Source organism: Chrysemys picta, chromosome 6, assembly GCF_011386835.1.
Source record: "Chrysemys picta bellii isolate R12L10 chromosome 6, ASM1138683v2, whole genome shotgun sequence".
Classification (NCBI taxonomy): domain Eukaryota; kingdom Metazoa; phylum Chordata; order Testudines; family Emydidae; genus Chrysemys; species Chrysemys picta.
The window spans coordinates 55279846-55295615 of NC_088796.1; the positions used below are offsets into that span (position 1 = coordinate 55279846).

At 37.6% G+C, this 15770-nt stretch overlaps 1 protein-coding gene across 7 annotated transcripts in view; it reads right to left on the reverse strand.

The window, feature by feature from the left end:
- Window positions 1–1178: 1178 nt before the first annotated feature.
- TMEM161B (transmembrane protein 161B) overlaps window positions 1179–15770 on the reverse strand; it is an 89195-nt gene continuing 74603 nt past the window's right edge. For 5 of the 7 annotated variants that reach the window (XM_005288147.5, XM_065599148.1, XM_005288146.5 and 2 more), the window contains 3 exons: window positions 15459–15633; window positions 12241–12337; window positions 1179–11524 (listed from right to left, as the gene is read on the reverse strand). In XM_005288147.5, coding sequence (XP_005288204.1) covers window positions 11247–11524; window positions 12241–12337; window positions 15459–15633 — 550 coding nt within the window. In that variant the 3' untranslated portion in view covers window positions 1179–11246. The remainder of the gene's footprint in view (window positions 11525–12240; window positions 12338–15458; window positions 15634–15770) is intronic. The other 2 variants (XM_065599149.1, XM_042855859.2) reach the window with 1 other exon arrangement.

Genomic DNA, 15770 nt, shown 5'->3' on the forward strand with positions numbered 1-15770 from the left:
TTTATAAGTCTTCAAAGGCACACACACACAAAATGAATTTATTTACAAAAAGTCTAGGGACACAGAAAAGCTAAAATATTAGTATGCTGAAGTTTCTCCTCTGACTTGTGGGCTGGATACGAACATGCCAATACAACTACAGCTAATTCCCCACTACTCCAAAATCATGGGCCAAGCCTCAGAAAAATTACGAGTTTTAATTTATAAAACAAAACAAAAACCACCAGTGGGTTTGTTTTATTTTTCTTTAGGTTACACTTTGGATATGTTTTCAAGCTCTTCTCCACAACCATAAGGGCTAGGAACCTATTTTCTTAACGTAATCACTGGACAACTGCAGTAGGTGGGGTCTTAAGAACCTCAAACTTCACAAGACCATGGGAGTTGGCAACACTAATTTTTATGGTCTAAAATGAACTAGGAAGCAACTGAGTTCATTTGCCTTATTTCGGATTTGGGCAGCACTGTATAAAATAATGGAAATTATACTGCAGCCCAATATATGTCGTATAAAACAAAAAGTTTAAAAGGTCAGGTTACACTGCATAAAAGCAAGACATATGCCAACTAAAGATTAGAACACTTCTATTACACTAAGCAAATTCTAAAACACCAGCATTGCCTCAAACATTATATCCCTCATTTGAATTAAAGCTTTAAATAGGCAAGCAGATTAAGAACATAAGAATGACCACAGTGGGTCAGACTAATGGGTCCATCTAGCTCATGATCCTGTCTTCTAACAGTGGCCAGTGCCAGATGCTTCACAGGGAATGAACATAACAGGGTAATTTATTGCATGATCCACCCCCCTGACATCCTGTCCCAGTTTCTGGCAGTCACACACCAGAGCATGGGGTTGTGTCCCTGACCATCTTGGCTATCAGCCATTGATAGACCTATCCTCTATGAACTTAACCAATTTTTTTTCAAACCCACTTACACTTTTGGCCTTCACAATACCCCTGGCAATGACGATCCAAACAAGCTTGATTGAAGTGAGTCCACATACAGCAGTTTATCAACAGCTTTCCCTGCAGTCACTGTGGTAACCTCACTAGTATTTTAACCAGTATACATTCTCTTTTAGTACATAATTTTATTTCAATTATGTATAATCAACCACAAATTATAAATTTTTCAGCGAACAATGACTGGGGAGCTCAAAAAGCATAATCTTTGTATTTCACAGACTTTTATTAAATTAACATCAAAACTTACAGTGAGCTTTATTACTATGTTCATCAACATTAGGAAAATGCTGCCTGACACATGCCAACACTTTTCAAGCAAAACAGAAAATTCTTCTTTAATTCTCCAGATAAACCATTAGCAGCACTAAGCAACATAATTTCTTACACACAGTGTAAAAAACTAATGTATAGTACCTTACAGGAAAAAGTTTTCCCCAAACCGGGTGCTATATACATTAAATATACTAATTGCTAAAGCCATTTTTTAGAGCTAAAAGCTCAACACTCTATAAGGCTTCCTTTAAGAAGTGTTTCCTTTGGTACAGACTTAATTCAATGCAAACAGTTCAATTTACAAGAACTTTACATGTAACATGCAAAATAATTACCTCCAGACTAGGCATCTAATAATGTTTATTTCATCACTTTTTTTTCCTTTTGAATCAGACCAATCATGTTTGATGGATTTTTTTTAATCTTAAAATTTAAAGCGTGCAAGTTCTTATAAAATATAGTTAAAAGTCAAGCTGGCAGCCCACTGTCCTAACAAAAGCATGCAACAGTACATAAGGTTGCTATTTAAAAATACAAAATTTAAAAAACTGTACAACAGTTAACACTGGTCTCCTGTTTTGGATCCATTATGTTCAGCCCCATACATCCATGTAATTCCTGCTCTTTTGTATCCTAGATTTGATCTCATTAATGCTCAAGTCCTGCAGAAACTTCCACACAAACTTTAAACCCATGAATAGTCCCATTGAGATCAAGTTAAATATACAAGTCTTTGCAGGACTGGAGCTTAAACTACAAACTTGGAGCAAAGCAGTTGTTACAAACTTCTTTCAAAGTCAACCATTCCATTGCAGACAGCACCAACATTATAGAATTGTAATTTCTTTAATCTCAAATATGAAAAAAGTGTGAAAGCGTAGGAGGAACTGAGGTGTTCTTACAAATACTGTAAAGGGAAGGCAGAATTCTTGGAATATTTATGTGATAAAAGCAAAATCAACTGATTGGAAATTAAAATTATATATATATATATATATATACGGTTAAAATACTAGCCATGAGAATTTATTTTTCCACATTAAACATCTATACACATACATACATACACACATATAAATGAGTTAAAATTAAAATCCCATGGCAAGTTTTTAAGGACTAGCTGACTCCTTTTAAGAAAATGCAGGCTCTCTTCTAGGTATGCATACCTACCAAGAGAAGCACAAAGGTATGTGCACAACTTTAGAAAATGTCTGTTTGAAAATGTCTTTTCCTAGCAGGGCCGGCTCCAGGGTTTTGGCCGCCCCAAGCAGCCACAAAAAAAAAAAAAAAAAAAAAAGCCGCGATCGGGATCTGCGGCGGCAATTCGGCGGAAGGTCCTTCGCTCCCAGCGGGAGTGAGGGACCGTCCGCCGAATAGCTGGACTTGCCGCCCCTGTCCGGAGTGGCCGCGCCAAGCTGGTGCCTGGAGCCGGCCCTGTTTCCTAGTATCTGCTCTACAATGTGCAGGTCCAGGCACTTTAGTAACACCTCGTGTGCACAGAAGATGAAGTTTGTTCTTTGTGTAGATGTTGATGGTAATATTGTACCCTCATCCTGTTTTATTTTTTAAAAAATGATGCAACTTTGCCAATAGCAGTTGGGTTCCACTATGTTAGCAACTTTTGGAAGACCTCTGCAGTACAGCATAGAAGGTGTGCCTGATTTTAAAGCACCATGTCATGTAACTTTGCTCAGAGCAGGTCTAATCAATATGGTGTTTTAAAACAGTGATAACTGGTAGACAATCAAATGAAGGTGCTCAATCTTACACTGAGTTCCACCATATTGGCAAGTGGGAAATTTTTGAAAACCTACCCTAATCTAGAAAAAGGGGCTTGGAAGTTTCCCGTAAGCTTTGACCTTTTCCATTGGCAAATACAGATTTTTTCATCTCTTGTTCACAGTCTGTTACAGGTAATTTGCTTTGTAAGCATCAATGTTGTCAATGCCAGCATAGTTCTAGGAACAGGGTGTGTTGATCCATGTACCCTTTGCTAACAAAAGCTATCTCAGTAGCAACAGAGCAACAATTGTGAGGTTATACATAATTTTAAAGTTCCCAGTAACAATAGATTTAAAAAAATATTTACAGTCTGGAGACATGTACAGTTCGCAATAATTTACAGTTTACAAGAATTTTAACTTGAGTGAAATTCTGGGCCTAAACAATTTAATAGTATTTTTAAGTACAAATATTTGCTTATACTTAAAAGGGAATGAGACACGAGGATAAAAGCGGGTTCCCCCTCTCCCCCGCTATTTCTGCCAGAGATAAATGTTTTCCCACTTTTGTTCTTGAAAATGTTTATCTACTCAAATTATGCAAGATAACTAAAGTGGAATATGGGCATGATTTAAGATAGGAAAACCAGAAACAGGAAAAATAAAGTTTTTGTTGGCACACCATGTTTACACATGTAAGAATCAGATTTACAAAATGGAATTTCTTTGTTTTACCTTTTATGAAAAACATTGTGAATACCCATCTGCTTTTGAAATACATAAGACAATAGTACATAAAAGGTAAACAAAGTTACAAAGAATACTGAAAATTAGGACAAAGCCTGATTTTATAAGCATAAAAGATCATAAATCAGGTTTCAAAAATACAGCAAAACTATCGAAGTAATTGAAAATGGCCAACCAGTAAGACTATTCAAAAAGTTGCTTCTTTAAATGCTACAGAGGTTTACTACTTGTGCTCCTGGGGGAATTCTGCCCCACTGAGCATGTGTACAATTCATATCCCCTGCGAAAATGTTTTGCTTTCCTGCAGAAAAATGACTTTTGAAAGGGAAACAAAGGGAAGCCGCAAGAGCAGTCACACGCCCCTCTCAGGCGGCCTGGTCATGTTGGCTTGGGTGCCTGGAGCAGCCAGTGGAGATGTAAATCACGGCGGGGGGCGGGGCTGGGTGTGCAGACATGCAAGCAAAAGAGACTCTGTCCCTCTCACTCCCTATTGTGGTGAATCCCATGTGGAGGATTAGGGCTTCTGGGTGTCTGGAGGTATGTGTGAGGTAGAGTCTATCCCTTCAGGCAGAGCAGAATGTAGCAGCCTGCCGGCTAAGTTGTTCCCATTGTTGTTAGTGAACTGTTCCCATTCTTAGTGAATTCCCCCTGGGAGCATAAAACAGGCATAAAAGTTTTAAGGCTCCTTTACATTGCCAGAATGGTGCAAAGGAGCCTTATTGTAAATGACAGTAACCTTATCAATGCTTATAGTGTTTCAGTGATTAGAACTGGTCTAAATTTTTGGACCGAAAAATTTTCCTATCAAAATGTGCTCCAAGAACTGTTTACCGTTGGCCTTTCTGGAAATAGTCAGTAGCTAACATAAATTGTGAGTTTGACTCCCCAGCCTTTACTTGCTCTTCAGTTGCCTATGATGTAATACTGAGCATATGGATGCATATATTTGTTGACTAATAACTAGAAATAAAGGGTCAAACCTAGCTACATTACAATTAGACAAAGGGAATTTGGAGTTTTCCTCCAAAACTCCCTACTCCCATGCTCCATGCATTGTATTGTAGTTTAAATAAATTACCAAAGTAAGTGAAACTGGCATGGTTATATGGCGTTATTTTTACAATATACGAGGAATTTTAAAATATTCTGCACAGAATTTTTAATTTTTTAGTGCAGAATTCACCCAGGAATGTACTACCAAAGTCATGAACATACTGTGTTAAGAGATATTGCAGATTTCAACTTCTTCCCTTCCCTGATTTTGAATAATGGGAATCTGAACCTAAGGAACTGTTTGGTATTTACAGGCTGATACCAAGCTTGTACTTGTTATAAATTATACTTATTAAGTATATACTTATTATGCTTATACTTGTTACAAAATCATCAATCTGGGCTTCAAGTTTAAAAAAGAATCAACCTGTAGAAACATTTGATCTAATTGGAGGCACTGACATGAATAAACATGAGGACATGTTCCATGGCATCAGCATTACAAATAAATTTAATTTGCATTAAGAACACTGTTACAACAAAGGTATAAAAATACATATATACTGGCTCTCAAAACAATGACCAGTAAGTACATCGTTATTCTCCTGACAACCCATAATGGGAGATTTCAAAAAGGACTTGGGTTGTGGTTTACTTTTCTCTGGGCTTCAGCAAATAGCCTGAAAAGTTACACACTTCGTGGAAAAGTGAAATTTAAACTTCCTTGTAAAAAAAGTTAAGCAGACTGCAGTAAGGAAGCCTTAGAGCAAAATCCTGATTGGTGCAATGTGGGTATGCTAGTGAGTAAGAACCACTTAGGGAGGCTTTTCCCATCCACCCCTCCCCACAGCAGCAGGGCATTCCAACCTCATGCTGGGAATGACGACTAGGTACCACACCACAATGTTGCCACTACTGGCGAGCACGCTGATGCTTTTCAAAGGAGAAGCAACATGCATGTCACTGTACAGCATGACTGGCTGCCCTGAACCATCTTGCCCAACAACAAGACAGTGTATCCAATATTTCTGTAACACTTGTACTCTCCAGAGTAAGTCTTTATCAGAGAGGCCAAGATTTTGCCCTTAATACTTCTTTGGGGGATTTAAGCTGTAGATTAAAATAACAGTTTTACCTATTTGTTATTTTACAGTAAATGTTCATCTTAAAATTTAGAACACTAGTAATCTGCTGTCTTTCTTTTATTAAGATCCCACTCTGACCTAGGAACATTTCCTTATGATAAAACACTTCAGCTTCTTTTGCCTGAGTATTTTCATTCATGATTTCTGTTTTTACTGTGGACATTGTTCTTCAATCTTGAGTAAAATGTTTAGTAGCTTTGTGTGTGTGTGGGGGGGGGGTGGGGGTGGGGGGGGAGGGGAACAACGGCAATAGACTATGTGCAGTACTAAATTTGGGGGCTATTTGGCTGACATAACAAAAAGTTCCTCTATGGAAAGTGAGCTAATACTTAAAAAGGAAAAAAGTGTAACACTAAGGTCTTTGAGAATAAAAAAAGTATAAGGGCTTCCATTTTACAGCATCACTAATTTCACAATATCGTATCTATGAGGACAAAATTTTCATAGTCATAAGTTTACTTTTAAAAATATTAAACCTAAGACATCAATTAGCAATGGTGAATTCTGCACCCATAGGTGGCTGACAAAGAGAGATAGCTGTTTGGATGAGATTAGCTGGGATTTTCTGTATACAATAACCATACTATATACTCAGAATTTGAGCATTGTGGGTTAGACAGCTAACATGTTTCCTCATGGCAAAATGCTTGCTTCTAGGTAAGTTTGACTTTACAATTAGGGCATAAGTGGCTCCCTGTTCACAAGTTTGCCGTCTCCTTTGAATAAAGAATAGATGTTATGTAACACTGGGTTTGAGCAATGAATCGTCTAAGGCAGCTCTTCTTCCATATAATGCTGGTTGTTCTCTCTCACGGATACCACATGCCCTTTTCCTTTGTTGTACCGGTTGATTCTTATGTAAGAAAGAGGTTTAAAAAAAAAAAAAAAAAAAAAAAAAAAGGATCCAGAATTTGTGGTTGCAAACAACTGCAAACTTTTAGGCAGCTGGGAAATCCTGAAGACCTCTACAATTACTAAAATATCTACATGATGATAGTACAGCCCAAAAGGCATTCCAAGGTGCCCTGCAAAGTGAAAAATACTGGTTTATGACCTTTTCTCCTTTCCTATGATGTATAAAAAACATTTGTAAGCTTAAAAAGAGTTCCTATTAGGAACGTCATGGCTGGTCTTCCCTACTTTTTGATGAGAACTCAGAGGTCTCAAGCCTGATTTAGACACAGATTTCTACCGATTTAACTAAAAAGATGTTATTTTAAACCAATTTAGTTAAACTGATGCAAGTTCATGGTTTGCTATTCTTATTTCAGTTTAGTTTAATCTTGTTAAAAATAAACAGATCAAGTTAAACTGAAATAAGCCACTCAAATTCAGTTAACACACAAGCTTCAATTTAGGTAAACTAGTGGGTTTAAAAATCACACTCTTTAGTCAAGTCCTCAGGATCACAAGCCACATCTTCTTAACTGAATGGTAAAGATTCAACAGTCCTGTCAAAGACATCTATCTCCCAGTTCTTTTTCTCAGAAAGAGATAATTCATGAAGAAGGCCACACAACATTTTAAGCAGCCTGCTTAAACTAAAAACTGCTTTCCCTCAGTCAGGTTTCACTTGCTTTATATTTCTGAAACCTATTGGTTTTCTGCAGCTGTCCATATAATCCTCCAAAAGAAACTAAGAAAACTTTATTTTTGTAATGTAAGAAAGGAGAACTCCTGCCAAAGTACATACCCAATAAGCCTTGTGTTTACATAATAAAGATGCAACAACTAAAAAAAAAAGAGCACAAACCTACTTTTTCTTTGCAGGTTACTACTGAGAATGGCAGACAGGTACACGAGGGTAAAAGATAACTACAAATGACTTAAGATGAAGCACAAGACAGGTTATTCATTTGCTCATGAAGGTACCATTCAGCGAAAGGTCAACAGATGTGTTTTATACCATACTCATCACTATAGTAATGTCCTTTTTTTCCCCTTCTTCTTTGTCCACTTCCCCCATGTCAGAAAGATTTTCTGACCTACATAGGTTTTGTACAAGAAGTCCTTTGGATTACGCAGGATCTAAGTCAACGAAAGTCACTGAAGGGAGAATATCTTCCACCCATAGCAAACCCGAAACCTGCAGAACCACAGAGTTGGATGCAACATTCAAGAGGCAATGGCTAGAAATGGTAATCAGAACAAAGATAGAAAGATAATCAAGCTGTTTCTTGATGTATCAATGTCAGTTCTCCAGGTGTATCAGTTTGATCAGTGTTATTTCTGAAGAGCAAGACATCTGACACTTGTTGTTAGCTCTATAAAGCCCAACCATATTAATAATTGTCTTATATAAGACACACACGTCTTTTATATAAAAAAGTCTTATATAATCACTTACTTTTCAGTTAGGAGCAGTGACAACAAATCTATGGGGATGGAAATTCTATTCATGAATAGAAATGCAGGTCTTCTCATGGATTAAGTATCCTTCAGAATCTAAATTTCATTGCTACTCTTCAGGTTGCAATGACAAGCTTCTTAAATAGATTGATACAACTTCGCAAGCTGAGTTTGCAGTCAGAATGAAACAACACTACTAAGAGATTTCCCCCCCCCCTAAATGGAGCATTAATAGGGCCCTACCAAATTCACGGCCATGAAAAATGCATCACAGATCATGAAATCTGGTCTTTTGTGTGCTTATACCCTATACTATACATATTTCACAGGGGAGACCAGCATTTCTCAAATTGGGGGTCTGGACCCAAAAGGGAGTTGCGGGGCGGCACAAGGTTATTTTAGGGGGGTTGTGGTATTGCCACCTTTACTTCTGCGCTGCCTTCAGATCTGGGCAGCATCTGTTAGCCAGACACCCAACTCTGAAGGCAGTGCACTGCCAGCAGCAGCAGCACAGAAGTAAGGGTGGGAATACCATACCATGCCATCCCTACTTTTGCTCTACTGCTGTCAGCAGCTCTGCCTTCAGCGCTAGGCTCCTGGCCAGCAGCCACCAGTCTCCAGCTGCCCAGCTCTGAAGGCAGTGCCACTGCCAGCAGCAGCGCAGAAGGGTAGCAGTACTGCAACCCCCCTACAATAACCTTGAAACCCCCACACAACTCCTTCATGAGTCAGGACCCCTACAATTACAATATCATGACATTTCAGATTTAAATAACTAAAATCATGAAATTTTCAATTTTTAAAATCCTATGACCCTGAAATTGACCAAAATGGACCCTGAATTTGGTAGGGCCCTAAGCATTAATCTTGGAAATCTAATTGTAAGCACTTAAAGGCTACCTTATTCTTTCCATTGCTAATCATATACAAAACACACCCAGAAAATGGGACTGTCCAGTATTGCTGGCCTTATCTATCAATCATCTGAAAGGGCCTCTCTCATAGGAATGTTTCAAGTTTTGAATTTATGAAGTCAAATATTCTTTAGGCCATTCAGATAGTGGATGCCATTGTCACTTATTAAAAATTAGGGTACAAGTGAAGTTTACAGCACTGTTAACTATAAAGTACTCTACTCCTACTGTAACTGGCAGGATCTTAAGAGGTTTTTCGGGATATTTAAGAGGGCGTGTGCGCGCAGCGGGGGATGCAGGTGAGAGGTGGCGGTATATAAACCTTATTAAGGTAACAGCAAATGAGCTAAAATATTTTTGAATACTTTCAAAGCCATTTGATGGAGAGAGAGGAATTGATAACTCTCTCAGATCCTTAATTTTCAGTATTCTTTGATGCTTTGTTTTCCCATATTACAGATTTACAACATTTAAATAAAACATTTTCTAACAGTCTTTCCATTTCTGTTTACTATATTCCAAGCTTTACACAAATAATTCAAAGAAACCCAAAAGCGTTACCCATATTTTCTATGTATGGCTAATATTACTTTGTCATACTAAACACAGATATCTTTCTGCAGTGCACTTTTTTTTTAAAAGTAAAATTAAGATTAAAAATTAATTCCCAATCCCACATTTCTGATTACAGTATACACAAAGCAAATGAAAAAAAAAATTGTCATTCTAATTTGTTCTCAAAGTACTCAACTTAGGATCTGTTATTCAAACTAAACAAAACTTGTCAAATTAATACTTTACTCCTCTTTACTATACATTTTAAAATTAATGTACAGAAAATACATTTCTGAGACTAAAAGATGTTCAATATTTCAACATCAACAGGATAATCTCACATTAGACTAACAAACGATGATCACAGAGAGCAGGAAAGATAAGAGTAACAACTTCTGGGTGAATCTCTTTCAACAAAATTGCAAAGGTTCTTTATTAAAGTTAAGTACCTTTGTAGAGGCACCAAAAATGAATAGCCCTTTCAGCTGAACTTTCAAAAAAATTTAATTTTCATTCAAAAAGAGATCTTGAACTTATTAGGTACATATATGTCGCTGTCCCACTGCCCTGTAACATACATTCAGCAACTTAAAGATTCAATATTTATTTTTATAGACTCCATATATATTATATATTTAATATATAATATATATTTATATACATATATATACTTACAGATACATACATACTCAGCAGGATTATAGTTACTCTTTTTAAACACTTTGATCAGTGTTGATAATCTATTCCAATTATTTTGTGAATTGAATGGAATTTGTCCATTACCTGGAAAAATGAAAATTTAAAAGACCCAAATGGAATTTGTGGATCAATAGTAGCACCAATACTGTACTTGCGAGGGTTTGTATGGCCATTCATTACTTTAAAATGACTGCAGGGATTGAGACAATATATATTTTTAGAATATTCTTCTTACAGCATGAGCATTCCTGCACTACTTAGGCAGCAATACTTGCGGAGTCCATGCATTTGTTCCTACCCTAAACTCAAATATTACATAGCCTTCTTTACTGTAATATACAGTATTTCTTCTGCCCTGTTGGATTTTTTTGCTTTTCACACAGAAAAGTGATCAATATCGTTCCAACAGAAATTATTTTCTCTTCCCATTGTATGGCTCAGTTTCAAGATTGTTTAACTAGGCAGCCACCATTAGTGTTACCTGTACCTCAATATCACTAAGAGTCATCAGTCAACGACTGAAGTAATATACAAAAGTTTTGAGGGCAGCTTAGTGTTAATGGAAAGCCAGGTACTCACAGGCACTACCCTTTTAACTAGCCCTCCAATATCAGCCACATAGAAAGGTTAGTCACAGTTCCAATACCATAATTCAGCAGTTAGTTACCTACCATTCGGTAACAAAAGTTAAACCCACTTGTGATTTTAAACAACAATATTCACCCTGAGAATACAGAGGAAGCATTTAAGAATAAAATCTGATATGTGTTTTTTCTTCACGTATGCATTCTTCCATTTTTTTCTTCAGCCCCTCTGGGGGTACATGGGTTTGAATCGAGAAGTTAACTTCAGATATTTCCTTTGTGAGCTGATTATTCATGCCACAGTCAGATACTGGTGATAGAAAAGCCCAAAAAGGCTTGTGAAGAAGAGGCAAGCAGCAATCCACCAGGTGAGAAAAGACAGGAGTCCTCGGAACAGGAGAGGAGTGAAAATGTTCTTTAGGCTGCCCAATGCCATTGTTATTTGTACTACAGTTACCTTCATCTTTCCATCAGCAGGTGGAGACTCAGAATAAACTGAATTGGGAAGTGGACTATTCTCCATTGGAAAGTCAGAGCTAGATTCTGGATAGATGCCCCAGGAATAATTACCTGTTAAAAATAAGATGATAAATGAAGCAACTAGATTCCAACTCCTTTTACTTCGGTCAAGTCTATAAATATAGCAGCAGTACCCTAGACATATTAGAAATAGAAAATTCTTTCTAAATAACTTTCTAAATATAAAATTGCAACATGCTTGATGTCGACTCCCTAATTTCACTACAGTAGATCTGGTAAGACAGTGTAAGACATATCCTTCATGATGGTCTGGTGTTGCTCTATTCTTTTATTAATACTAGAAGAAAATCCATGCCTCATTTACAAATAATGGTCAAGAAGTCCATGCAGTTTTAAGGATAAGACTTGCATTAATTTTAGAAAATTTCATTAACAGATTTCCATAAAATGATACATGTAAAAAGCATCATTGATAGTTTTTTACATTTTATAAACAAACAAAAAGATCCATGTTTCAATATACATAAAACATCTCAATTTGTTTGTTATACTAAATAGTTTGCCTGTTGGAATATCAATCACAAATAGGAATTAACATCTGGTTAACAGGTGTCTTAAAATCAGAAAGAAGACAGAATAGTCTTAAAGCTACTGCTTTAAATGACAAGAAAACATCTCTGTATCTTATTGGTTACACATGCTTTCTTTTAATGGACAGATATAAAATGATAAAAGCCTTTCATAATAGGATCAGAAATGTTTTTAGTAAACATATGCACTGTTTTCCTTTATCAAATTTTGCTTACCTAGTGTTTTCAAAAGCAGAGTTGTATGAAGCAGCATTACCAGAGGTGCCACATACTGCAATGCAATTACACAAAGGTAATAAAATACTCGGGCCACCTGAAACCAACAAAATCCTTATGAGTGACTTCGTGTGCAAGAAGATCTCAACACAGCTGACATGTTATGAATGATCATAGCAAACATTTAAATACAACTGTCAGTAAAACGGAGCAGCTTAAAGAAATGTGATCCTTACAAGAGAAGCTACATTCTAAAGGTTTTCCCCACCAGATTTTTAGTGTCTAAAGTACTGTCTTCAAAAAGACTTATGATGAATTTCAGACTTAATAAAAGTTTCATAATACTAAAAGAGCTCATTACTCTACTAGTTATTTCCTTACAAAAGGCAGAGTTAAAAAAAACCATTCATCTCACTTTTTCTAAAAAAATCTTATCATTCAATGATCTGCATTTCTATACACTAGAAGTTTGTTAAAAAGTAGTCTGAAAGTTAATGTACTTTGGATAAAAATTTTCAAAAGTGCTGGAGTGACTCAGAACCTAAGTCTCATTTTCAAAAGTGACTTAGGCAAATGCCACTGTCTTTCAATAAGACTTTGGCTCCTAAAGGTCTAAGTCAGGGGTGGGCAAACTTTATGGCCTGAGGGCCGCATCTGGGTATGGAAATTGAATGGCGGGCCATGAATGCCCGGTGGAGGAGTAATATGGGGGGGGCTCTATAAGGGATGTTACCGAAGTGGGGGGGCACTCATGGGGTGTGGTGTGTGGGGGAGGGGGCTCTAATGGGGTGGCACTGGGGACTCCTAGGGGCCCGGCCGGCAGTGACACCAAGGCAGCCGTACCAGGCACTGCCACAGGCAGAGGCATCCTAGCTGGGAGGAGTGTGGCCCCTGGGTGGTTTTGAGGCTCTTAAGGGTGGGGCCATGACCAGGAAGGGATCAGGCGTGCTGCCGTGTAGGGGCAGGGTGAAGACGTGCCTGCGCAGTGTGGCGCTGCATGCCGGAGGATGGTGCTCATTAAGGGAATTGAGAGTCGGGGACTGGAGAGCACCAGGCAGGCGGAGCGGGGCAAGCCCCTGACCCCGCTCCCTGGCGGGAGCTCAAGAGCTCAATAAAAACGTCTGATGGGCCAGAAGCGGCCTGCGGGCCGTAGTTTGCCCACCCTTGGTCTAAGTCCCTTTTGGAAAATGGGATTTAGGTGCTTTTGTTTAACAATGCAAGATATTAGTAAATGAAAATGGTCAGAAAAATGAGAAATACAAATAGAATCTCCATGGTTAATTTAAATGGTTAACAAAATTCACTTAAAGAATCTTCACTTCAGATTTAGATTATATTTTATTGGACTCCACTTTTAAATTATTTTATTTCTTCACAAGGAGTAGGTCCTCCTCTCCTAATCACTAACCTTACATTACATATTTATATACAACTGTTGCCCCAAAGGGCTCGGAGGGTAAATAAGAGGAAAAGTCAAAAAACAAAATCAGCAATGAAAAAGTCAACTATACATCTTAAGTGAGAACAAAATATTGGCCTTGCCTAGAGGATGAAAAGGCATGGAATTCTTTAAAATAGTATTAAAAAGAGGGAAGGGTTTTGAGATGAAAACGTGTCAAAAAGATAGTTTGGGGAAGAGAGTTCCAAAACACTGGGTACTGAAGAGGAAGTATGACAACCATGGAACCAAAGCATAAGAAGATGACTGTTCCCCCTTTGATAGAATATTATCAAACAGAAAAGTAGCAACCAATAAAGGAAAAAGGATTGGAAGGATCATTTCCTGGTTACAGCAAAAGAAGACCAAAAAGAGTGAAGGTGATACATAAACAGTAAGATGAAAACTAAAATTTATTTTGTTCAGTGGCTTTGGACTGACTGAAAAGGAGGATTTTAGAAGACTGAAGTAGAGGGCAATGTATGGAACAGGCTTTTGCTATATGAAAATTACAAAACTTGTAGTTAACTGAGATATTTAGAAGATGTTGCATTTTCCAGATAACATGAGAAATATGGGTGCAGAAAGATTCTTATTAAAGAGAACTCGAGGTTCCTAGCAGCAACAACTGGACTGATTCTGGTATTGATGACCGTGAGAAGAGCCCTGTGAATAAATCCGCCTTAATCCTGAAGCCCTACACTAGTCACCATGCTTCTGAGTAAAAAATATGGGCTAGAAATCCCCTTCGAAGCCCCTTTACGGCCATTGCTTAATATTTTGCTGGTGACACAGATACTACACTAATGGTCATAGTGATAAGTACTATTATTAAAAAACCTAAAATAGACAAGGGCATTTTTGTGCTATATGACACTTTCCATACCACATCTCCCATGGGACTGACTAACCTGTTGCACTCAGTACTTCTCTGCAAAATGAGCCTATCCCTCCCAAATAGTTGCATAGTGGCCTTACAAATTTCTATCCATCCATTTGGTCACAGTAATTTGACTGCTAAAAGAAATAATTATTCAGTGTTATCATGGTAACAAGATGGACAAGTACTTGTACATCCAGGCTAGTATATTTTTGTGACACTTGTACAAAATTGCCCTTTCATTCAGCTCTTTACATTAAAAAAAAAAAAATTCTTCCATTTTATACTATATATTTGTATATAGTTCCTTTCACAGTTCAAGGATCTACGCACATTTAGCATACTATACAGCCATACAACCTTACCTTTGCCTCTGTGGAAGTGGGAATATAACACCACCCTTGCTTCTCCTAACAAAGCCACCCATTTCCTCTGTGCCCACCATAAGTCCAAATCACCACTCATTCATACACTCCACAGACCTTTGCAGAAGTCTGTGTCGCACCATTCATCTGGGAAATACAGTAGCCGATTGCCAGAGATTATGCTGGACAAAAAGGTTGAGATAGGTACAGTGCCTGTAGGGACTCCTTAGGACATGGAGCAAAGGAAGCAGAGTTTAGCTGTGTGGCTGTGGTGTGTGGAAAATATCAGTTCAACTCTGCATTTCCTGGATTTGAGGGGTTTTCCCCTTGCAATGGGAGCCTTCTTGTAAAAAAACAAAACAAAAACAAAAAACACCCACACTCGGGAAACCTCTCAGTTTACGATTTTTGGATGTGAATTCTGAGCCTGTGGAAAGGTACAAGGACAGGGGAATGTGTTGTGCCCAACAAGCTATGATAAAATGTGTGTGTGATTCACTTCATATATTTATCATTTTTGTTCCATTCTACTTACCATTTTCTGCAGATCAACTGTACTTATTCTGCCAGCCTCCTTTTTCATCTGATCCACACATTTCTGTGCTAAATTAAGGTAGGCTTGCAGGTGTTTGCGCATCATGGCCAACCGTAAAGTGCACAATAGGATAATTATCCACAGTCGTACCGTGTCAAATGTTGCTTCTGACATTCTGTAGATCAAAACAGCATAGTAATATTCTCCAAAAGTTACCCTATATATACACACTTAATGCTATGTATCTGTTTACATATTATCTGTACAAACAACTTGACGTGTCTTGAAGGAAATATTTAATACAATTATTTA